At 54.4% G+C, this 23,725-nt stretch overlaps 1 protein-coding gene across 2 annotated transcripts; it reads left to right on the top strand.

The window, feature by feature from the left end:
- The first annotated feature begins 1,622 nt into the window (after window positions 1–1,622).
- Window positions 1,623–18,498, top strand: MTCH1 (mitochondrial carrier 1). Of its 2 annotated transcripts, none has more exons than XM_059701824.1 (12): window positions 1,623–1,975; window positions 5,797–5,881; window positions 8,596–8,702; window positions 9,077–9,154; window positions 9,551–9,608; window positions 9,938–9,989; window positions 11,694–11,753; window positions 14,108–14,252; window positions 16,124–16,171; window positions 16,352–16,419; window positions 16,659–16,734; window positions 17,674–18,498. In XM_059701824.1, exons 1-12 carry the CDS (start codon window positions 1,655–1,657, stop codon window positions 17,743–17,745), a joined length of 1,170 nt encoding a protein of 389 aa, XP_059557807.1. In that variant the 5' UTR covers window positions 1,623–1,654; the 3' UTR covers window positions 17,746–18,498. The 2 variants fall into 2 exon arrangements, with proteins under 2 accessions (XP_059557807.1, XP_059557808.1); XM_059701825.1 differs by having other exon boundaries at window positions 14,108–14,201.
- Window positions 18,499–23,725: the final 5,227 nt, after the last annotated feature.

Here is a 23,725-nt window from a genome sequence, read left to right on the forward strand (position 1 = left end):
AAAGAGCAGTGATACATAACATGCAAGATTATGAAGGATAAACAAGATTTATTCATTCTTTTTTGGAACTACGTCACCACTAGTAGAATCACTACAAACGTTATCACTTTCTACGTCAGAGTCAGCATTCAAGGTGCCAAAATAAAACTCTCCATCGTTACTTTCAGATTCGCAGTACACTTCTTTCGGTAACTTTCTTTTTGCCATTTTGGAGTATTATTTTGAAATATCTTAACAAGCGAGAATGCCTAATTACAGTTAAACATAATTTGTAAAGCTTTATTTGAAATTCTTAGTATCTCCGAAGCTTGTCGATTTCTTCACTCTCAAATGGCGACTGACTCGCCACGGTGTTTTGCATGGCGAGTGTGAACGACTGCGTTTGTTTATATTGAGTTTCGATATCTCCGATTTGTCGGGGCAATGTTTTGGTTCGTGACAAGGTCGCTTAGACACTTAAGAGCTTTCGGAGAAATTATGAACTGATACATGAATGGAGTCAAGATTCCTAAGGTTCCTTGCTGTGCTGGCTGAGAGCAGACATACGACCGCAAAGGGTTAAGGGAGCTGGGAAGGGCAGACTGCTAGAAGCCGGACTAAATGGCCAGAAGGCGGATGTCTGCTCTAAAGAACTTGCTCACAGTGAACACGACAAGAACAGGCACAGGGCCAGGCCCCCCGCTGCTTTCCTGCAGCCTCTGAGCTACCCGATCCCTCCCGTTCAACCAGAAGCCTCTCTGAGCACCTTCCCGAGCAGCAGGCGGCCCCAGGCGTCCTTGCAGGGGCAGGCACTTGCGGTAATAAACACAGTAGGTCCTCGACTTACTCGATAACGAGGCTAACGGATACAAACAGGAGGTCAGTTCCTGTGCATCTCATCGACGTTACAACAAAGAGAAATGAAATTGAACATGTTAGTAGAGGACAGGACCAGCTACGCCTTCGTCTACGGGTGTTGTGAGGATTATACTGGAGTTAACATGGTGCAAAGCACCTTAAAATGTGTCTGGCACAAAGCAGGTGCGATTTTAGGGCCAGTTATTACTTCATTTTTATTAACTAAAGGCACAGGGCCTGCGAGCGACTGATGGAAACCCCCGGATCTAGGAGGGAGACGGGCCAGGAACTTTAAGAGCAAAACACATTTTCCAACCGTGGGCCCCCAGGGAGGTTCCGAAGGCTCAAGTGCAAAGAGGCTGCGGGAGACTGGGTCGGTTCTGGTGGCGGAGGCAACCGGGAGGGCGGCCTGAGCCCGCAGAGCTGTAGCCCGGCAGCCGGAGGCCGTTCCGTCCAGGACCCCGGCCGCAGAGCGGCGGGCGCAGACCTGCAGGGAAAACTCCCGAAGCCCGGACCGGGTTTAGCAACGCCGCAGACCGTATTGGGGGCGTCCGGCTTCTAGAACCGCCAGCCCCGCCCCCGCCGCTCACGGGAACCTCGGGAGAGCGCCCGAGCCAACGGAGGCCCACCCAGGCCCGGGCCGCCGAGCGCAGCGCCAGGTTCCAGCCCGGCCAGTCGGAGAGGGCGTCCAGCGCGGACTCCCCGCGCGCCGCCCTCCCGTGATCCCCTGCGGCTCCGCCGCGGCACGGCCCCTGACGTCAGCGAGGGGCGGGGCGCCGCCGTCACGTGACGGGGAGTGACCTCGCGGGCCGGCGCCATGGGGGCCTTGGACCCGGAAGTGGCGCCCAGGGCTCGCGGCGGTGCCGCGGGGATGGCGGGAGCCGGAGCAGGAGCCGGAGCGCGCGGCGGAGCGGCGGCGGGGGTGGAGGCCCGGGCTCGCGACCCGCCGCCCGCGCACCGCGCACACCCGCGCCACCCCCGGCCCGCGGCGCAGCCCTCGGCGCGCAGGATGGACGGCGGCTCCGGGGGCTTGGGCTCTGGGGACAACGCCCCGACCACCGAGGCCCTCTTCGTGGCACTGGGCGCGGGCGTGACGGCGCTCAGCCACCCGCTGCTCTACGTGAAACTGCTCATCCAGGTGGGGGCCGGGGGCGCCGTAGGGGGGGGGTGCTCCCGTGAAGGTGACATGCCTCGATCCGGTCAAATTGGGGCGGGGGGTCGATGGCGACGGGTTTGGGGAGGGGGCGGGGGCCGAGGGTTTGCTGGGCCGCAGGAGCGGGAGCGGAGGACGGCAGGAGGGTTTGGGGTGCAGGGGCACAGGTTGGAGGGTGTGGGAGAGGGGGCGAGGGGGTCAGAGCGACAGATTCGGGGGAGGGTGGAAGGAGCGAGGAGTTCTGGAGGTGCCGGGGGAGGGCGATGGGAGAGAGACGGGTTTCTTTCGGGGGTGAAGGCATGGAGGCGAGAACTTAGAATAGGAAGGAAGGGGCATATTGGGGTGAGTGAAAAAGCAACGGATTTGGGGAAGGGGTAGGACGTTTTGGCGAATGGGTGGGAAGGAGAATTGGGGGGCCGAGGCTAAATCTTTAGAAGGTGAGCACATATTTAGGGTGAAGGGAGCAAGAGCTCTGGCCATGATGGGGATGGATTTAAAGGGACGGATTTAAGACAAAGGACGGGGGGGCGGGGGACCTGGGCCAAAAATTAAGAGCGGAGAAAGGCGTCAGACTCCAGGAAGGAGGCGGGCAGTGGACCTGCCGGGGACGGGGTTTGGTGGGAGAGGGGGGAGGCGAGGATTTAGCCGGAGGTGGGGGGCTCCCGGTCTGATAGCGACGGAGGATTTGGTGGGAGGAGGGGAACGTAGGGCGACGCAGCGGGGGAGGGGACAGTGGCGTTTTGTCTGGAGCGGGGGAGCGAGGAGGCTTTCAGGGGAAACGATGACGCATTTGGAGGAGAAAATGGAAGTCGCGGTGGGGGTCGGGAGATGGGACTCAGTCCTCGTAACTCGGGGGGGGGGGGCGGGCATAAAGGGTCGTTGGGACATCAGGTGACAGGATAGAGACTGGCAGAAGCCGAGGCCGAGGCAGGGATGTCTGGCACCGTGCCTGCAGGTGCACTGGGTGCGCTGGCGCCCCAGCAGTGCCTTGCAGAGGAAGCAGGCTCCTTGAGAAAGGGAGGGATTGAGCTGGAAGGAGGCAGCGTGGAGGGGTGCATATTTGGCCGAATTAGGTGGGGGTGGCTGAGAGATGGGCACTGTTTAGATGGGGGTAGTTCAGGCTTGAAGATTTAGCCTAGAATTTTCCAGTTAAGAAGAGTGGGTTGCGGGGCGGGGGTGGGGGGGTGGGGGGTGGGGGGTGGGGGGGGGGGACACTGAGATGGAGACCCAACCAAGATTTGAGGTTTGATTTGAGTTGAGGTGAATGGGTGTCAGATTTACTGTCTTTATAATTGTACTGACAGTGGGAGATACCATTGGAATAAGAGGGACTTGAATGGGAGTAATTGAAATCAGGCTTGGAGTAGAGGGGATAAAGGGAAGGGGGTAATAGATTTGGAGGGTAGGACCTGACTGTGACATGGTACCTGAGATGTGAAGTAAGGGTACTGGGGGCTGAGTTTTGGCTGCTGGAGTGAGATTGGTGAGGGCTGGGGTTTTAGGGTGGCAGATAGGAGGTTCTGTGGAGTGGAGGATGCTGGAGTGTAGGAATAGGGGCTCCATGGAAAGGAAGTGGGGAGTAGCTTCATCATTTGGACCATTGTAGACTTGGTTTACAGGTTTGAGAAGAAGCTGAAGTACGGGTGATTTGAAGAGAGAATTGGGAATGAGGGAGAAAGGAATTGGGGAGTAAAGGGAGGCTAAACGGTTAGAAGAACTGGATGGTGGGGAGGCGGCCTCTCCAGTTTGAACTCAGCCAGTCCTGAATATAGCATACTTTGGGGTGAAATTTTAATGGGCATAGCTCAGGAATCAGTAATATTTTGTAAAAGATAGATACCAGTTTTGGGGGTAACAGGCTTGGAGTGGCAGATTTGGGGTACAAAAGAACACCGTGCCTAAGATCAGGGCTTGTGGGTGTTAGGTTTCAGGATTTGGAGATTGAAGGGTATGGACTAACTGCCAGAATCTGATACAGAGCCACAGCTCTGGATGGGTTCATGGAATTGGGGATGAAATTGGGTAAGTATGACTTGGGCTCAAATAATGAAATTTTGCGGGCAAGGAGAATAAGGGTGAAATATGGCAGTGTGCCTTTGATAACCCAGGTGGAAGTTACAGATATAGACTCGGTAGATTTGGAAGCTATGGGGGCATGAGGCGAAGGGACACAGCAGATTTAGGGATGAAATTGGAATCAATGGGACTCCCAAATTGTTGTGACTAGACTGGATAAGACAGCAAAAGAGCGTAGCTGAGACTTGGAGTAGAGAGGATAAAGGGAATGTTACCTGTGTAAGAGGCAAAAACAAAACCCAGAACCTTTCTGCTTTTAACCCACAAGGGAATGTGTGGGAGGGTTAACTGCCTAGGTCAGCTGGCTCATCCCTGTTCTCCAGCTCCCCTGGGATAGACTTTTTTTTAAAGAAGGTCCTCATCCAGAGAAGCTTTCTTATTTTACAGTCAGTAATATGTCATGTAGCTCAGAATCCCATCCACAAGGGACAGCGTGAACTGTCAAAACCCCTAAGGCAACAAAGAAAGGGAATTGACCCAGGAAAGCACTAGAAGCTTACCTCGTTCAGTTTTTAAGGCAGAGCTCCCAACCCTACCTACCGTTTCTGCTTTCCACATTTCAAGAGTTGCTGCTCTGCCTGGTGGCGTGGCTCAGTGGTTGAGCATTGACCTATGAACCAGGAGGTCACAGTTCGATTCCGGGTCACGGCACATGCCCGGGTTGCAGGCTTGATCCCCAGTTAGGGGTGTACAGGAGGCAGCTGATCAATGATTCTCTCTCATCATTGATGTTTCTATATCTCTCCCTCTCTGAAATCAATAAAAATATATTTATTTGGGGGAAAAAAGTTGCCGCTCTGGTTCACTGGTCCATGGGCTCAGTTGGCCTGCTTTGAGGGACAGGGCTGCTGTCCCAGCCCCCTGTCAAGGAAGGAGACTTCTCACACCCCACCTAGGTGCTGGTCTCCCAGACACCCTGCCTCCTGCCTGGCAGCAGAGTCTTTCTCCTCAATTGGCAGCGTGGCAAACAACCTCACCCCTCAGAGACCCCGCTTCCTCATGGGGTGTGGGTGGCTTGGTCCTTCACCCACATGAGGTTTACACACCTAACAGCATCTACACAGCAAAAGTGACCATAGCCCCACAGAAATACGGGGACATTCTGTCACAAGGATGCGGGTGACTGCGATTAGAAAACAGTTGAGGGATTGTTTGAGGAGCAGCTGGGATTTGAGGTGGCAGTCTGCTCTGCCTGAGAGTGAGAGGAACGGATCTGTTGGCATCTTCTGTGGGTGCGGTAAGAAATGCGAGTTCTGGGTGACCTTTGGAATGGGCTGCCTGGGGCTGAGCTGTCTGAAGTTTGGGATGAGATTTGGATGTGCTGTGTTTTGGTGTTAACCGCATTTAGAATTGAGACGACTGAAATTTTTAACCTGGAGATGACCATAAACAGGTTTATTCTGAGATGAGCATGGGATTCAAAGTATATAAAAATCGGGGGTTTTGTCCTGGGGATATCTGGAATTTGGAGGTAACACTGTTGGCGGGTGGGGGTGACTTGGATAGAGGTTGGGTGGTATCTGGGACCAGGCATTTCTGTTCATTGGGAGATTCAGGATCCTGATGGTTATAGACACTGATGAAATTTCTTGTATGTTTTGATGGGGACAACATCGACAGGAACAGCATTAGAATTTGTGGGGAAAGACTTAGAGGCCTGGGAAGACGAGAAGCAGGGAGGCTGAGTCAGCAGTGGAACCTGACCTCCCTTTGTGTGTGTTATTCTGAAGGTGGGCCATGAGCCGATGCCCCCCACCGTTGGGACCAATGTGCTGGGGAGGAAGGTCCTCTATCTGCCCAGCTTCTTCACCTACGGTGAGTGCTTCCTGGGCAGGAGCGCCCGCACCGACACGCAGAAGCGTCAGATGGGGAGCAGGCCCAGCTGGCCCGGGGACACATGGGCAGCACGGCACCCCGAGTCAGCTGGCCTGGAGGAGGGGATCCCAGAGTGTGGCCGGAGGCAGCAGGGTATTGGGGTGAGACCAGGTGAACAGTACAGCTTTGGTCCAGCTCCTCTACCTGGCAGCAGGCCAGGAGGGGGGAGGGGCAGACAGGTGTTCAAGGGAGGAGACAGTCAAGACACTGGTCCCTGTCATCCCTGCCCCCAGGTTGTGCCTGGAATGGGGGGGGGGGGGCAGTGAGGTGTCCTTTTGCCCTCTGAGCAGTCGGCCCTGTTACCAGCTTTTCTGCTTTCCTGCTACTGTAGCAGGAGGCCAGGTTCTTTTTCTTCTTTCTTCGTCCTCTTTCCTTTGTGTTCCCCAGGCATGGAGCCAACTCATTCTGGCATCTCCACCCACTGGGTATAGACCAGTGCATGCTGAATGGCTTTACCTGCGGTGTGCCCTGACCAGCCGGGTGAGCTGGGGCAGGCAGCCTCACTGCCCTGGCCTGCATTCCTCTCCAGAGTGGCACCAGCATTTTCATGCCTGGCCCTTCACACACCCCTGCCCCTCCTGTCCCAAGGTCTCTCCACCAAGAAGCCCACCTGGCTGCCTCTGCTGCTCATCCCCTGGCCCGTGGGCACCAGCTGCCCCTCTCCCAGTCCCCACCCTCACAGGGTGATCATGCTGGGGACTTTCTTAAAATGTGCCCTTGTTGCCTGATCCCCTTATGCCTCCGCCACCTCTGCTCTTAATCTGTTTGGTCATTCCAGAATGTTCTCTAAAAACCTTTGTTTCTACCGAATAACTTGGGGCTTCGCCTCCTGTCCCCTTTGTTTCACTTCATACACTGCTGGCAGAATCTGAGGTCACGTTTCTCTTTCAGTCTTGCCGCCATGGTGCTGGGCACAGTCTGGGGCCAGTCAGAACGTGTCATTTTGTGGGGAAATGTGTTATTTGTTTTTACTTAAAGATTGTCAGTGTGGGGGACGGGAGATCGGAGTGAGGACGGCACCTCACGGAAGTACAGTGAGGCTGGTGACCCAGTCAACACTGGGTCTGTGGGAAGCGGGGGTGTGGGCTGCCAGACCCTCCCTGGGGTGTCTCTGTATGGCTAGGCACCCCCCAGCCATGCGAGGGACGAGAGGTAGAGCCCAGACCGGCTTTGTTCACCTCGCAGTCATTCCCGAAAGGACTCAGGGGAGGGGTCTCGACTCACTTTACCGCCTCTTGCAAAGATGAGCTCCCCACCCCAGTTTACATGGATGGTGTTTTCATCCGGGTGTGGTAGCAGGTGCCCATTGGGTGTTTCCAGACACCACCCTGCTCTCCCGTGGGAGAGGGCTCGGCTACGTGGATGCCTAGAGCTGTCTGGACAGCATCTACTCCCCGTCGTGGTGAAGGTGTAATGGGTGAAGGTGTGAGGCACAGAGCTTCCTGGAGAGAGTTCAGGGACTGCAGAACCCCTGCAGCCAGAGAGCCCCTGGCCCTCGGGGAAGAGAGGGGGCGGGGCTTTGGGCCCAGCATGGCCTCTGGGCATTTTTAAGAGCCTTTCTCTGCTCTCACTTGTTCATTCTTCATCTCAGAGGCGGGGAAGTAGGGGTCCCTAACTCCTTTTTTGCTGTGGGCAGGTGAATAGAAAGAGGTTGAGTGCCTCACTGGAGATCACACTCGTTTACCCTGCCCCCCCCCCCCCTCTTCCTGACTGGTGCTCCCCTCCCCTACAACACACCTTCCTTCTGCCACTCTGGAGCCAGGCGCCTGTGTCCTCCCCTCCCCGCCCCCTTTCCCCAGCCCTCCCCGTCTCAGGAAGCAAGTGTGCAGGTAACAGGTGCTGCGGCCGGAAAGCAGTGGCAGTGGCAGGGACTGCCGGGTGGCAGATGTGTTGCAGAGAAAAGCCGGTTCCTGCCACTGTGCGGCACCGGAGAGCTGAAGCCGTGGGCTGAGGGGAGCATGTCTGAGATGCCTGCCAGCTTCCAAGTATCCAGCTTTGTAAAGTACAGCGGCTTTTCGAACATAGTTTAAAAGTTGATGTTAAAGAAAACAACAAAAATTTAAAAAGCGATCCTTTCAGAGACCCCAGTGAAGAAGCAGGACTCACAGGTGGGCTCTAGCTCCCTGACTGCTGGTGTTTTTTCTGTAAAATAGTTCATGGGGCCTCTGTTTTGGTTACTTCGCCACTTGCATGTCCTCCCCACACTGATTAATAAATGCCACCAGGTGCCAGGTGGGGTCCCCGGGCATGCTCAGCGGACACTCTTGAGCCTCTTCTGGGAGCCCGTCCTTTTTCTTTTTCCTTCCCTTGGGTTGCACGCTTTATTGTTGTCTATGGGAACTCTACCTCCTTCCCCCCGAGAAAAACATTTTTTAATGAATAACAGAACTGGTTTCTGGGTTGCAGCACTGAAGTTGCTGAGTTGAAAACTAGAGCTGAGTTTGCCAAGTAGATTTGTCAAAGCTAAAAAAGGAAATATGTGAACTTGTTTGTCAGAAATATGTTTTGAAGGCTTTTACACAAAGGAATGGGCTAGAGAAGAAATGGGTGGGGCCTGATTGCTTCCAGGGTCCTGGACGGACCTCCCCTCCGTGACGAGGACTTGGGAGTGGGTGTCTGGGCTGGCGTGACACTGCCACCCCGCTTCCTTGCAGCCAAGTACATTGTGCAAGTGGATGGGAAGATCGGGCTGTTCCGAGGCCTAAGCCCCCGACTGATGTCCAACGCCCTCTCCACCGTGACCCGGGGCAGCATGAAGAAGGTGAGGCCCGTTGACTCAGCAGCAGTTGCCAAGGTTCCCCTGAGCTCCCGGCCACCCCCGAGGCAGCCGTGTGCACTGCTCCAGCTGCCACCCTCCCCACACTGGTCGGGCCTCCACCCCGGCACCATAGCCAGGCTCCAAACCCTGGCGGCCCCACACTGACACTCGTTGGTCGGGAGGGTTCCTGCCCCTCGGTCTTCCCGCTTTCCCACGGCTGTGACACCAGGCCCCAGCCCTGGGGGTTACCTGGGGCTGCTGGCCCAGCCAGTGTCACTGCAGAGCAAGTGGTCGGAGCTGCTTCGTGCCGCTTTGCCCCATGAGTTACAGTAAGAGGCTCTGTAATTTGCTTGGCCCTCCTTCGTGTTTTGTCTCAGGTTTTCCCTCCGGATGAGATCGAGCAGGTGTCCAACAAGGACGACATGAAGACCTCTCTGAGGAAGGTGGTGAAGGAGGTGGGTGTTGGAATTGGAGAGGGAGAGGCCCTGGGAGAGGAGTGGGGTTATTTCTCACCGTTGAGTTGGGCAGGTCTTTGAAGAGGCTCAGAGTTGGGTCCTCGTGCTTGCATGGGAGGGGCGACGTGGAAGGCCTGGTGTGGATACTGCAGGGAGCTCCAGAAAGCCTTCAGCTGCTGTGGGGCCTGGCCTGGGACCCAGCAGCACTCCTGAGTGGTGGGCATTGGAGGTGGGCAACAAGTGGGGCCACCTGAGGTAGACTGACCCCATGTGGGGGCTGCAGGATCTCAGGTTGTGCCCCATATGAGCTCTTAGCTCCCCAGGAGTGCCAGTTCCAGAGGCAGGCTGGACTGAGTGGTTGCCAGGGTTCCCCTGACGCCCTCTGCCCTCTTGCAGACCTCCTACGAGATGATGATGCAGTGCGTGTCTCGCATGCTGGCCCACCCCCTGCATGGTGAGCTGCCCCACTGGAGGCCACAGCGCGGAATGGGATGGCCCTCATGGACTAGCTGGGCGGCGGTAGACTTACGGGGAAGGGCGGTGAGGTGGGGGTATTGCGTTGCAACCCCACTGAGGAGAGATTGGCCAGGAGTCCTGTCCAGAGGGAGCTGGGGCTCTTCCCAGGTAGTGATGGGGTGTCGTGGCCATGGGTGTGCTGGGAAGCCCCCGCTCTGTGACCCAGGCCATGCTGTGCAGGGGCCACTCAGTGGGCACCCACAGCTGGCTGTCCTGGGCTCTGTGTGTTTGCGTCATGTCACCTCTGTGTGTTTTCTCTTTCCTCAGTCATCTCAATGCGCTGCATGGTTCAGTTTGTGGGACGGGAGGCCAAGTACAGGTGGGTAATTCTTCTTGGGACTGAGAGGCATGGCCATTCCAGTCCCCATTCCGAGTCTACGAGGACAGGCCATGCTGGGCCAGTCACTGCCCCTTCTCTGCGTGGCTCTAATGTGCTGACTTCAGGAGAACGTCGTAGTGGCCTCCATAGTCTGTGTCCAGGGGCCTTTTCTCTGTGTCTCTTGTCCGGGCTGCCCGGGACGGGCCTGCGTGCCCTGCAGAGAGGCGCTTGGGCGTGGGGTTGGTTTGGATTAGGAGTCCTGGCACTAGAGCTGATTCTGCACTTAGGACTGAGCCAGGGTTTCCTCCTGCCCCCTAGGTTATGTCCTAAGGATTTCTCTACTGTCCTAGCACCTGCTCACAGCTCATTTCCTCCTCTGTCCACTGCAGCTGATTTCCAAGTGCTCACTTCGCATCTGCGTGCTGCACTGCGCAGGGGCTGGGGCAGAGGTGTGCTGACACAGCCCTTCCCTCCGGCATTATCCTGCCCTGCCCCTCAGAGGCTCAATCAGGACAGGAGGTGGATCCTGGAGGCCTGTGACAGGAGGACACGCCTCTGTTACCCTCTCTAATTCTCGTTTCCTGGGTTCCGTTGATTCTGCTGCTGTTCTGTGGGGTCACGGCCCCAGGAAGCTTGGCTGCTATGGGGCCTCATTTTGGGTTCACTAGTGGGAAATTGGCCCATTCCCCTAGACCTGTGGTCTCCAAACCGCGACTCGCGAGCCACATGCGGCTCTTTGGCCCCTCGTGTGTGGCAGTTCCACAAATACCACGTGCGGGCGCGTACGTACAGTGCGATTGAAACTTTGTGACCCATGTGCAGAAGTTGGTATTTGTGGAAGAGCCACACTGAAGGGGCCAAAGAGCCGCATGTGGCTTGTGAGCCGCGGTTTGCCAAACTGCAGTTTGCCGACCACTGCCCTAGACTGAAATGTGAGCTTGGCAGATGGGAACAGGCGTAGCCGTGCCACTGTTCTGAGGAGAAAGATAGTGGGGCCTGGCAGGGCCCGTGCCCTGGAACCAGCACTAGCCAAGCCAAGGCTTTGGCTCCCACCGTCCCTTTTTCTCCTGGGCCACTGCCGCCTGAGGCTTTGCAGAACCTCGTGTAGGACCGGCCACTTGGCGTTGCTAGCCAAGGTCACAGGGGTTGCTCTTGAGCCTGCTTTCCATTTCACACCTAGAAGCCCATCTGGTCTCCTACAGGACATGATGAGTGCTGGTCCCCAGGCTCCTTGCTGGGGAGGACCAGATGCCTCCCAGGCTGCATCTGGGCCTCCTGCTGCAGGGCCCTGTGTTTCTCCTCTGCCTTCTGGGAAGGTAATTCTCGCCACTTGCCACTCCACCTGCTTCTCTACCAAAAGGCTGTTCAGCCAGAGATAAGCCTAGGGCCAGGCGGAAGTGCCCATTGTGGGGCCGTAGCCCAGGCTGGAAGGTTTAGTCCTAAATTCCAGACCCACGAAATAGTGGCTGCTAACTGCTGAGTTCTGCCCCAGTGCTGGTAGGGTTTCTCCAGCCTCTGAACTGGGTAAGTGCCCCCAAACAAGAGCTCTGTCATCGCCACTGGGTTCTGCCTGGAAACAATCTCCCCTGCCCGTCCCGGCCAGGAGTGGATGGCTCTGAGCAGCGGTGGGGAGGGTGGAGGGTAGAGGAATGGGCTTCTTCAGGTGACTGAGTGACCTCTAGCCCCGTCTTGCTTTCTTCACAGCGGCGTGCTGAGCTCCATTGGGAAGATTTTCAAAGAGGAGGGGTTTCTGGGATTCTTTGTGTACGTGAGTTTATATCTCCAAAGCTGCCCACGGGCATGGCTCTGCTAACAGGCTCACTCAGCCTCTCAGGCCGCAGCTGCTGGCCTCAGTCTAACCCCAGTCCCCGCTCCCGTCTGAGTAGCTGCACTTCACAGCGCGTTCGAGCTACAGATCGTCCAGACCAGAGCTGTGCAGGCTTGTCCAGACCCAACCCACACAGAGACGGTACTGTTTGTTCAGTGCTGACTGCACTAGCCACCCAGGCCCTGTCCATTTACCAGGGCTGGGGGTGGGCATGGGGCTGAGCATGAGCCAGGGCACTCTATCGTCCTTGGTTTCTTTGCTGAAAAATGACTGACAACCTGTGCCATGGACTGAGGACCGAACACTGACAGCATTAGCATTCAGTGATAGCATTTCTGAGTTCTTCATGTCTGACATGTAGGGAATTTCATGTAACAATTCCTGTTTCTAAACCTGGCCCTGCTCGGCCTGTGTTTGTGCAGAGCACCTGCCAGCAGGGCACATGTGCTCCCAAGGACCACAGACCCTCTGCCTTCCTTGTGTCTCACACCCATCTTACTTTACCTGTAAAGAAAACATACCAAACGACTATGTTCAGACAGAATAATCCATAGATGGAGCCCCAGAGCCGGGCCTGACAAGTGTCATCTGTTTTGCCTTTTAAGGTCTAGGCAGTGAGTGACATGTATGTACTAAATATGGGCTCTCTATTTACTCATATTGTGGTTGTATAGTTGGTCAGGTGTTTTGATTTATGATCTAAGGTAACCAAGAAACAACTCCACGTGTGCGCATGTGTGTGGGTGTGTGTCTCATCAGGAGGTGATGTTTGCCCCCAGGGACGTTGGCACTGCCTGGAGACATCTTTTGTTGTCACGGCTGGTGTCCAGTAGAGGCCAGGGCTATTGTAAACATCCTGCGATGCAGAGGGCAGCCACCACGAAGGCTTATTCAGCCCTAAATGTCGATAGTGCCAAACTTTGACTTACGTACATACACATACTTTTATATATACACCCATGCATATAGGCATATACACGAGCAAATATATAAGTAAATATTTGCCCACGTGACTGGTATATCAGACTTTAAAATACTACACATCACCACCTCTGGCGTTTTGGTTGTTTTAAAATATATTTTTATTGATTTCAGAGGGGGGGGGGGCCAGAGAGAGAGACAGAGAGAGAGAGAGAGAGAAAGATCAGTGATGAGACAGAATCATTGATTGGCTGCCTCCTGCACACCCCCTAGAGAGAGAGAGAGAGAGAGATCAATGATGAGACAGAATCATTGATTGGCTGCCTCCTGCACACCCCCTACTAGGGAACGAGCCCACACCTGGCATGTGCCCTTGACCAGAATCGAGCCTGGTCAGTTTGCAGGCTGACACTCTATCCACTGGGCCAAACCAGCTCGGGCACCTCTGGTGTTTTCCACACTCATTGTGTAGTGTTATTCTGGTGTGTGACTAGGACTCCTGTTGGTCACTTAACCTTTGGGTTCTCCTCATCTTCACAAGGGTGTGGAATAGGTGACACACGCAGATGTTACAGTTCTCAGGACGCACCAAAGGGCACGTGTGGAGAGGCCACCTGAGCGCAGGTGGGAGCAGCAGGATTAGACATTGCATTCAAGAGGTTCATTTTGTTAATATCCCTCTGAACATAGATGTGTTGCATCTAATTCTTGTGAACTTTTAAAGTATTTTGAGATACGATTTTTAAAAACTCAAAAATCATAATTCTACTTCCCCTCCCAAGAGATAGCCATTTTTCTGGAAATCTTTTCAAGTCACTCCATATCTAAACAAACATATCTAAATAAGCTCATTAAAAACCACCTGCACACGCAGGACCCCCGATCCTCAGTGCTGCATCTGGAGGGAGCCTCCTCTCTGCTCGTCTCCGAGGCCGTCGCTTTAAAAGCTTGTGAAGTTTGCCTGCCTGTGGACATTCCGGGGGAAGACAGCACGCACTGAGCAGTGTTTTGTGAGAGTGGTTAGGTATCAAGGCCAGGAGAAAACTACCAACATGTAGGCCCTCTCATAATCTGTATTGAAAATCCCAGATTTAGCAACATTCACATCTTGAGGCCCAGCTTCTGTGGTTTGAAAACGCTCGTGGAACCGGAAGCTAATCTGGTATCAGACGGAGCACATAACCCCCAGCCCTGGAGAAAGGAGCCCTCCTGTGTGCATAGCCGCTGGCCCCCGTGGCCCTGCGGGCTTCCTGCCTGCGGCATTGGAGGTGCTGACTTTGGAGCTTGGAACATCCCTGCTGCTTCCTGGGGTGGAGCCCCCAGGAAGTGCTCCCCTCCCTGGCTCATCTTTGCTCACCTTGTTTTCTAGTGGCTTAATCCCTCACCTCCTGGGAGATGTGGTTTTCTTGTGGGGCTGTAACCTGCTGGCCCACTTCATCAATGCCTACCTGGTGGATGACAGCGTGAGTGACTCCCCAGGGGGGCTGGGAAACGACCAGAATCCAGGTTCCCAGGTTTGTTGGAACAAGGACTTGTCCATCTTTCTGTGTCCCTCTGATGCCCAGGGTCTAGGGCCGACTCGAGGACTCTGGGGTTCTGGGCTAGGGCGGGCCTCTGGGGGAGTGGTCTGAGGGAAGACCTCTGCTGTCCCCAGGTCACCTTTGCCTCAGACTGGAAACCTGGAGTTTATGGAGTGCCCATCCCTGGGCCGCTTTAGAAATGAGACATCCCAGCTTATCCAAGGCTGTGTGAGTTATGACCCAACTAGGGATCAGGAAACAAGATAGACTGACTCCCAGCAACCTTTAGCTTCTGCTTAGTGTTTATGCTTTCAAACCCTTTTGTGAACATTATGACATTTGCTCCTGACAACACCCCAGTTGTGAAGGGAGCAGGGCAGGTGTGTCATCCTGCTTCGCAGATAGAGAAGTTGAGACCCAGAGGGGGAAGGGCTCCCAAGAGGCACTTGGCTGGGGTCGCCAGGGCTGGGACTAGGTCTTTCCCTGTGCCAGGTCGGGTGCTCCCTCCCTTGAGGTTTTTCACATCAACTAGGAAGGGTGCTATCCAAGAGCACCCCAGTATTGTGTTCACAGTGGCCCACACACCTGCTGTGCACAGACCTCAGCAGTTGGGGCAGGCATGCGGACGCCTTGTCCTTCTAAAAGGCACCAAGAAGAAAGGAGTCTAAGGACCTGATGGCTTGACTGATTCTGTCTGAATCAAGATGAGAGTTGGGGAACAGTGATGGGTGGGGGTTCCTGGTAGCCAGCCATTGTAACAGCAGGGATTGCCAACCCCAGGAAGGAAGGTGAGGGCTTAGGGACCTGTCTGCCAGGATTACTTGGGGGTGGGGGTGGGGGCGGAGGGTGTCATAGTCTCCATGTGTCTGTGTCTGGGCAGTTCGGTGTGTGTCTGGGCATGTGTCTGGCGAGGAGCCCCGCCCCCACTGAGAGCCTCTGCTCAGGGAAATTGTCGGCCTGGGTAGGTGTCTTAGTGGCCTTTCAAAGTGAGCAAATTCACAGGCTCTGTAGAGACCAGCTTCCATCTACAGTTACAGAAGCCATGGCCCTACCCTTTCTCAGGGGCCTCGTGGGTGGGGGAGCTGCTGCCATCAGAGAGTTTCAGGCTGGGACAGCTGGGGTGGAGGGGGTTAGCCCACTATGATTGGTTCCCTCTAGTCTAGGTGGGCAGGTGTTTGACCAGGGCCTGCTGCATTTAGCCTCCAACAACAGCAGTCAGCTCCACTGAAAGTACTTTAAGTGCTTTTCTGTGTGGCTTAAAGGCTAAGGTGAAGCTGCCACTTGGGCAGAGGGTTAAGCAGACCAGCACCCAGGGGTGCAGGGCATCCATCTGGTGGGATGGCCATGCCACAGGCTGCTGAAGGATAGGTAGGCCCCTCTCCTGGGCAAGGTTGAGGTGTGAAGTGGGCAGGAAGCCCAGGCTTCCCCCCATTTTGCCCTAGGACGGATTTTGTGCCGGTAGTTCAGGTGGCTGGCTCTGCTAGTCGGTAAGCACTTCCTGAGCACTGTGTGCCAAGCCTCAGACACTGGCCAAGCCCTCGGAGCTCACAGCCCAGTGGGTTGCACAGACCAGCAGCCGGGGATCCCCTTGCCTGGCCTTCACTCCTCACCGTCCCCAGTGGGGCCATGGGAATCCCTTCATCTGGCTGTCCCACTCCTGCCTCCCAGATCTTCTCATGGCTCTGCTCCAAGGCCATGAAGCTGCTGGCAGACCCCGAAAGGAAGGCAGTGTGCACAGGGGTGTGTGAGGCCAGGGTGGGTCGGGGTGAAAGGCCAGGACCAGGCAGCGTGGCAGGGATCTGCGTGTGTGGCGTGTGCATCCCGAGGTGTCTGTGGCAAACCGGTCTTCCTTTCTGTCTCCTCAGTTCAGCCAGGCCCTGGCCATCCGCAGCTACACCAAGTTTGTGATGGGGGTAAGTCAATCAGCCACCTGTCCCACTGCCCCATGGGCCTGGGAGGGGCTTGGGAGGGCGGCTCTGGTGGTGGCTGGGGGCCGGCCGTGGTGTAGGATGTTGGCACAGTGTGCCCCGGCTCCCTGGGCCCAGGTGGGGCTGGCGAGGGGTCACTGACGCGCAGGTCTCCCTGGGTTTCAGATTGCAGTGAGCATGCTGACCTACCCCTTCCTGCTGGTCGGTGACCTCATGGCTGTGAACAACTGTGGGTAGGTGTGCGCCCCTCCACCAGGCACTCTGCCAAGGCTGCTGGGGGCACCCAGCTGAGCCCATCCAGCGCTCTGCCCCCTCCCAGCTGGGCCTGACATCCGCCTGGCACCCTGGCTCCTCTGGGTTCACCACACCCTTTGGGGTGACTGGTTCAGATGTGGGTAGTGGCAGTTCCAGGCCTGTCCTTGGTGATCACCGCCCGGGCTCTCTGGGTCTAACATGCTCTCCTCCCTGGCAGGCTGCAGGCCGGGCTTCCTCCCTACTCCCCCGTGTTCAAGTCCTGGATTCACTGCTGGAAGTACCTGAGCATGCAGGTGAGCTCTGGGTGCCTCACTGCGTGGAAAGATCAGGGGTTGCCATGGAATCCAGGGTTTGAGGAGGATAAAGAGAATGTAAATGTAGACTTGGTTTAAGACATTTAAATTGACTTTTCACTTTATTTTAGGATTTGAGGTAGTTAGATCTGAGCTCACTTAAAAATTTACAGCAGAAAAGTCCCCTTTTCTTCAGCTCTTAGAGACTCTAGATAAGTGTGAGGGGCCCCGGGCAGGCGGCACACACTGTCTGACCCCTCGATGAGACGCTGGAGATGGAGCCGTGGGGTTGGGCCACGAGCCCTCCCGCTGGACGCCCTGGTGCCCAGGAGAGCCTGAGGGTGGACCTGGGCCACGTGCTGAGCCTGGTGAGGGGGCAGGGTTGGGGTTTGGTGTTGCCCCAGCGCCTTCCTACTGGCTGGAGCCCTTGGGCCCCCAAGTCAAGGCTCCTGGTGTCTAGGGCAGATCCTTGCTTTCCTAGCCTGGGTTTGCCTTGTGAATGGGGCAGTGCCTGGGGAGAGGCCGTGCACGGGCTGACCGCGGGTCAGCGAGAGGACAGATGGGAGGGGGGAGGGAAGCCAGAGCCGGGTGCAGTTCTTCCCAGTGACCCAGTGCGTTCCCTGTGCGTCACCTCCTGTGGGGAGTGGAGGAGCCCTGGACCAGTTGGGCTCTGAAGCCAGAAGGATGCTCCTCTTTGGGGGGTGCTGACTTAGTAACCCATCAACAGTGGACACCCTGTGGCGTGAAGTCACCCTGTGGCATGAAGTGGCCAGTGAACCACTTCAGCACAGGGCAGGTTGTGACCTTGCCCTTCAGGAATGCAGCCTCGGCCCTGAGCTCTGAGCTGCTGGGCCCTTCTTTGCCTCACACTGGCCTTGCTCGGGGCAGGATGTGAAAGACCGCCTCCTCTCACTGACCCGACTGTTCCTTCCCATCCAGGGCCAGCTCTTCCGCGGCTCCAGCCTCCTTTTCCGCCGGGTGTCATCAGGATCGTCCTTTGCCCTGGAGTAACCTGAATCACTAAAAGCTGCGGCTCAGCCTGGCCCTCAGCCTGGCCACCGCGGGTGGGGCCTGACCAGCTCGGGCCCTTGTAAGACGACTCCAACCCAGCAACACCTAGATGTGCTGCAGCCCAGCTGGGCTTCGGCGTCCGTGTTTGCCCTGTGTCTGTCCAGAAGCGGGGTTGAGTGGGGTGAGGCTGCACCCAGGGCCGGGTCACCTGTTAGGCCTGGGGAGGCGGGGCGGGGCTGGAGAGCGGGGCCGCATCCCCTTGCTTTGCAGTTGTACCAGGTCTGCTTGTTGTGGGTCAGAAGGCTGCAGAGGCCCAGGTCGGATGGGAAAAGGCTCTTGAGGTCAGGTCCCACCCCACTCACCCCAGTCAGCCCCAGCTCCCCCTGCAGCTCAGCTGGGAGCACCGCTCTCCTGCTTGTAAATAGGGCGTGATCCCCCGCCATGAGGCCACCCACCATCATGCCCAGGCCTGTGCTAGAAGCTGTGGCTGATTCTGCCTTTGTTTTCTCAACACTACTTCCCGGTGGGAAGGCAGCACCTTCTGAAAGGGAAATCACGTGGCTGCTCAGAATGAGTCCCTCATCGAATGCGCACCTGCTTAATGGTGGCGGCGTGTGCGGGATCTGGTTCCCTGTGCACTTGTGAACACTCAGAGGTTAGGCAGGTCAGTGCCTCTAGTCCTACCCAGTTTAAAAGTCCCTGATACGATTGGACTGTTTCTTCCTCAAATAAATGTACTGGTGGTGATTTGGAGTTTTGTGGGGAGTTTCTTGGATCTTTCTCAGTTCTTGCTGTATGTGTGAGGACGTGCTATAGAGCGGCAGGGCTGAGGCAGCGCAGCCTGGGATGAGAAGTGCCAGGCTCGGTGTAGGTCGGCCACCTGGGGTGGTGGGGCGGGGTGGAGATGGGGGACGGTTTCTGAATCAGACCCGCCAAGATGCCGTTCACAGATGAACAAGCGGTGTGTAGGCCTGTCACTAGGGAGACAGTCCTAAAGGCTTCCCAGCTTCCAGAGGTGTTCCTCCCAAACCCCTGCCTCATCTCCGCACCATCTGTGGGTGGCGATTGCAGTTTTTACTGAGTCGTTTGGTGTAGTGGTCACATGGTGACAGCAGAAGGGGCCGACATGGGCCCCGCTGAAGCGCCAGGCCCTGTCTCTTCCGTTCACTTCTGCCCAGCGCTGGGGTCTGGCGACAGGCAGAACTTACAAATGGGCGGTCCTGGCCTAGACCCTGGACTTGCTTCCATCTGGTGGGGTTTGAATGCCAGGGGTGGACTGGCCTGCTTCCTCTGTGTTTCTTGCCCTTGCTCTGGCCTTGTGGGCTGGTGACTTTGGTCATGTCCTCACAGGTGTGGGCGGGTCATCCCCAGGGAAGGCCCTGGGCTGCTTTTGCAGGGCTGGTGTCCCCCAGTGGCCTAGTCACAGTTGACTGGAGAGCAGTTTATTATGGATCCTTGTTCCCCAAGAAGACAGGCCTCAGTGGGTGTCCTGACTCACTTCGGATGCTAACTGTAGCAGGGAAGGGGAGGTAGCAGGGAAGGGGAGGTAGCAGGGAGGGGGAGCATGTGGCCAGGTGAGGGCCCCTCCCCCTCCCGGCATCATGTCTTTGGAGAAGGCAGGCCCTTCAGGGGTGAGTCTGCCTCAGGCATGTGCCTTTCTCCAGCCCTGCGTGGTTTCCCACAGTGCTGGCCCCGGTTTGGGAGACCTCCTCCTGTCTCCCACATCCAAGCCTGCCTTGCACTGATTACTTCTCATGGTCCCCAGATGTAGTGCCACTTGCACCTGTGGAATCCTGTGCTGCGCTGGCCCTGAGGGCCCCTTCCTCCCTGACGGGGAGAGGCCGCCTGGAGCTGGAGCGGGCCTGGTGGGCTGGCGGGACCTTGAGGAGAGCCCGCTGTTCCAGGTAACACCCTGGGATCCTGAATTTCGGGGTCTCGCCATTTGCCAGGCTCTCTTCCACACCCAGAAATGCCTCGGAAACACCTGTTGATACTCTGTTGGTAATTGAGCAGAGCCCAGGTTTTACCTCTGACGTCTACAGCAAGTTTTCAGTTCAATATTCAGATGTGTGTGTGTGTGTATTAAATGTTCCCTTTGCTTGTGGGCCCTCTGAGCACCTGGCATGTTCCCTGGCAGTCCAGGAAATAGAGTGGCAAGGTCCCCATCTGAGAGGAGGTGGGTTGTGTTGGGGCAGGAGGGAAGCTGAGCTGTGGGCAGAAGGAGGGGCGACCGATCGGGAATGCTGTGGGAGCCAGTCACCATCCCCCGTCCAGGGGCACTCAATTCTGATGGACAGAGCTGGGAAGCCTGTCACCGGGACCCCCTGTGGGAAAGCCTGAGGTGGCAGTGGACGCCTGTGCTGGGCCCCTGCAGTGGTCGCTGCTGCTGGGCCAGCCCCCAGATGCCCGGGAGCCCTGCAGCAGAGCGCTGGCGCCGGCCCCTCCCACCCTCTGCACATGCCCTCTATCCTCACAAGCTTCCAAAGAAGCCCTGTTCCTGGCCTGGGGTAGGCTCTCTCATGTGACAGCCTTCCTGAGGGGGTTCTTCGAGGAGGCAGGCACAGTCCATTCCAAAACTAGGAAAGATGGGTTTGGGCTGCCATAGTTCCGCTCTGCCCAGAGGCTACCACAGCTGAGCACCTCAGGGACCCAGGAGGCAGCATGAGAAAACGCCCTCTGGAATAAGTTGGATCAAAATCTGAAAATCAATGTACTACACAAGGGACAAAAGCCAAAGGATCATTTCAGTAGACACAGAAAAAGTATGTGGCAGAATTCACACCCTTCATGATAAAAACATCCAAAAACCTAAGAATAGAGAACTTCCTCACCCTAGTTAATGATATATCCTGATAAGTAGAAAACCCCACAAATAACATGGAATGGGGAGAGACCTAATGTTTTCCCCCAAAGATCATGAAGAAGAAAGGGACGTCTGCTTTTGTCACTGCTCAGTGCACTGGAGGGACTAGCCAGGGCAATAGGGCAAGGAAGAAGAAAAACTGTAGATGACATGATCTTGTATATAAAAAATCCTAAGGCCCTGGCCTGTGTGGCTCAGTAGTTGAGCCTTGTCCCACGTACTAAGAGTTTGCTGGTTGGATTCCCAGTCAGGACACACGCCCGGGTTGCGGGCTTGATCCCCAGTAAGGGGCGTGCAGGAAGCAGCCGATCAATGTTTCTCTCTCCCTCCCTCTCCTTCCTCTCTCTGAAATCAATAAAAACATACATATTTTAAATACTAAGGAATCCACTAAAAATGCTTCTATAATAAGTGAATTCAGCAAAGGCATAGGATTCAGGATCAATTGTATTTCTATACACTTGCAATTGAACAAAGTAGAAATGAAGAATTTTACTTACAATAGCATCAAAAGTAACAAAGTACTTGTGAACAAATTTAACAAAAGAATTGAAAAACTTACACTTTGAAAACTATAAAACATTGTTGAAAGAAGTTAAAGAAGAACTAAATGAATGGAAAGACATCCCATGCTCATGGTTTGGAAGAGTTAACATAGTTAAGATGGCAGATTACACACACCCTGTTAATATCTCAACTGACTTCTTTGCAGAAATTTGAGAAGCTGGTCCTAAAATTAAAGGGGCTTAGAATAGACTAAACAATCTTGGAAAAGGACAAAGTTGGAGGACTTGCTCTCCCTGATTTCAAAACTTACTAGAAAGCTACAGTAGTCAATGTGGTGTGGTACTTTCATAGAGATAGACATATAGACCAATGGAAGAGGGATAAGAATTCTGAAATAAACATTCAATTTTATGACCAACTGATTTTTGATTAGATGGGGGAGAATAATCTTCAACAAAAGATGCTGGAATAACTGGACATGTACATACATAAGAATGAAGTTGGATTCCCATTTCATACCACATACAAAGATGAACTAAAAATGTATCAAATATTTAAACATATAAAACTGTTAGAAGAAAACAGGTATAAGTCTTTGTGACCTAGGATTAGGCACTGGTTTCTTAGCTATAACATCAAAAAGCACAAACAACAAAATAAAGTGATAAATTGGGCATTATCAAAATTTTAAAATTTTGTGTTCAAAGGATATCATCAACAAAAATTGAAAAGACAACCCACAAAATGAGAGGAAATGTTTGCAAATCATGTATCTGATAAGGGACTTGTGTCTAGAACATGGAGGGAATTCCTACAACTCAATAAAGAAAAGAATACCTACCCCAATTTTTTAAAATGGACGAAAGATTGAATAGACTTTCCAATAAGCACATGGAAAGATGCTCAGTATCATTGGTCATCGAGGAAATGAAAACCAAAACCACAATGAGATAACTACTGCACACTCATTAGGATGCTATAATAAAAGAGACAGATATTAACAAGTGTTCGTTAAGATGTGGAGAAATTAAAACTCTAACACATTGCTGGTACAAATGTAAAATTGTGCAAAATTTACTATTAATGTAAAATTCTGGAAAATAGTCTGGCAGTTCCTCAAAAAGTTAAACATATCCTCACCCTGGCTGGTTTGGTTCAGTGGTTAGAATGTTGGCCCTAGAACCGAAGGGTCTTGGGTTCGCTTTCTGGTCATGGGCACATCCTAGATTGCAGTTTGCTCCCCACCCCTGGTCGGGGCTGTGTAGGAGGCAACCAATCAATGTGTCTCTCATGTCAATGTTCCCCCTTTTTCCCTTCCACTCTTCCTAAAAATCAATGAAAAAAATATCCTCGAGTTAGGATTAAAAATTAATAATAATAATAAAAAACGTATCTTTGCCTTAACCGGTTTGGCTCAGTGGATAGAGCGTCGGCCTGCAGACTGAAGTGTCTCAGGTTTGATTATGATCAAGGCATGTACCTTGGTTGCAGGCTTGATCCCCAGTGGCGGTTGTGCAGGAGGCAGCTGATCGATGTTTCTCTCTCATTGATGTTTCTAACTCTTTATCCTTCTCCCTTCCTCTCTGTACAAATCAATAAACTATATTAAAAACAAAAAAAAACATATCCTCAAAATATTAAACATAGAACTGCCATGTGATCCAGCAATTCCACTTCTGGGAATATATCCAAAGGAAATGAAAACACTAACTTGAAAAGATATTTGCACCCCCATGTACATAGCAGCATTGTTTCACAACTAGAGGCCTGGTTCCTGTAGGCCAGGCCAAGGGACCCCAGAAAGTAAATAAATCCCAGAATAAACAGAAAAAAAGAAAAAAGGAGTGACTGGGAGCTTCAGCTGCACTCTTGGCCCGCCTGAAAACAGCCCTCAGCCCCTCATCCAGGCTGGCCAGGAACACTAGTGGTGACCCCCATATTAAAGGGGGTGCAGGCAGCCTGAAAACAGCCCTCAGCCCCTCATCCAGGCTGGCCAGGCACCCCAGTGGGGACCCCAACCCTTAAGGGGGTGCAGGCAGCCTGAAAACAGCCATCAGCCCCTCACCCAGTCTGGCCAGGTACCCAAGCTGGACCCCCACCCTGATCCGGGACACCATTCAGGGCAAACCAGCCGGCCCCCACCCATGCACCAGGCCTCTATCCTATATAGCAGGGGTCCTCAAACTTTTTAAACAGGGGGCTAGTTCACTGTCCCTCAGACCGTTGGAGGGCCAGAGGATAGTTTGAAAAAAACACTATGAACAAATTCCTATGCACACTGCACATATCTTATTTTGAAGTAAAAGAACGAAACGGGAACAATTACAATATTTGTGTTTGCATGTGGCCCGTAGGCCGTAGTTTGAGGACCCCTGCTATATAATATGCAAACTGACCCCTACAGCAGAAAGACTGGAATGACTGGTCGCTATGACACACACGGACCACCAGGGGGCAGACGCTCAATGCAGGAGCTGCCCGCTGGTGGTCAGTGCGCTCCGACATGGGGGAGCTCTGCTCAGCCACAAGCCAGGCTGATGGCTGCCAGTACAGCGGTGGTGGGAGCCTCTCCTGCCTCCTCAGCAGCGCTAAGGATGTCTGACTGCAGCT

This window comes from Myotis daubentonii, chromosome 6, assembly GCF_963259705.1.
Source record: "Myotis daubentonii chromosome 6, mMyoDau2.1, whole genome shotgun sequence".
Lineage (NCBI taxonomy): Eukaryota > Metazoa > Chordata > Mammalia > Chiroptera > Vespertilionidae > Myotis > Myotis daubentonii.

Coding starts and splice junctions, on each gene's coding strand:
- MTCH1 (XM_059701824.1), top strand. CDS start 1,655: ATGGGGGCCTTGGACCCGGAAGTGGCGCCCAGGGCTCGCGGCGGTGCC. Junction 9,990..11,693: donor GGACGGGAGGCCAAGTACAG/GTGGGTAATTCT, acceptor CTTTCTTCACAG/CGGCGTGCTGAGCTCCATTG. Junction 16,735..17,673: donor GGAAGTACCTGAGCATGCAG/GTGAGCTCTGGG, acceptor CTTCCCATCCAG/GGCCAGCTCTTCCGCGGCTC.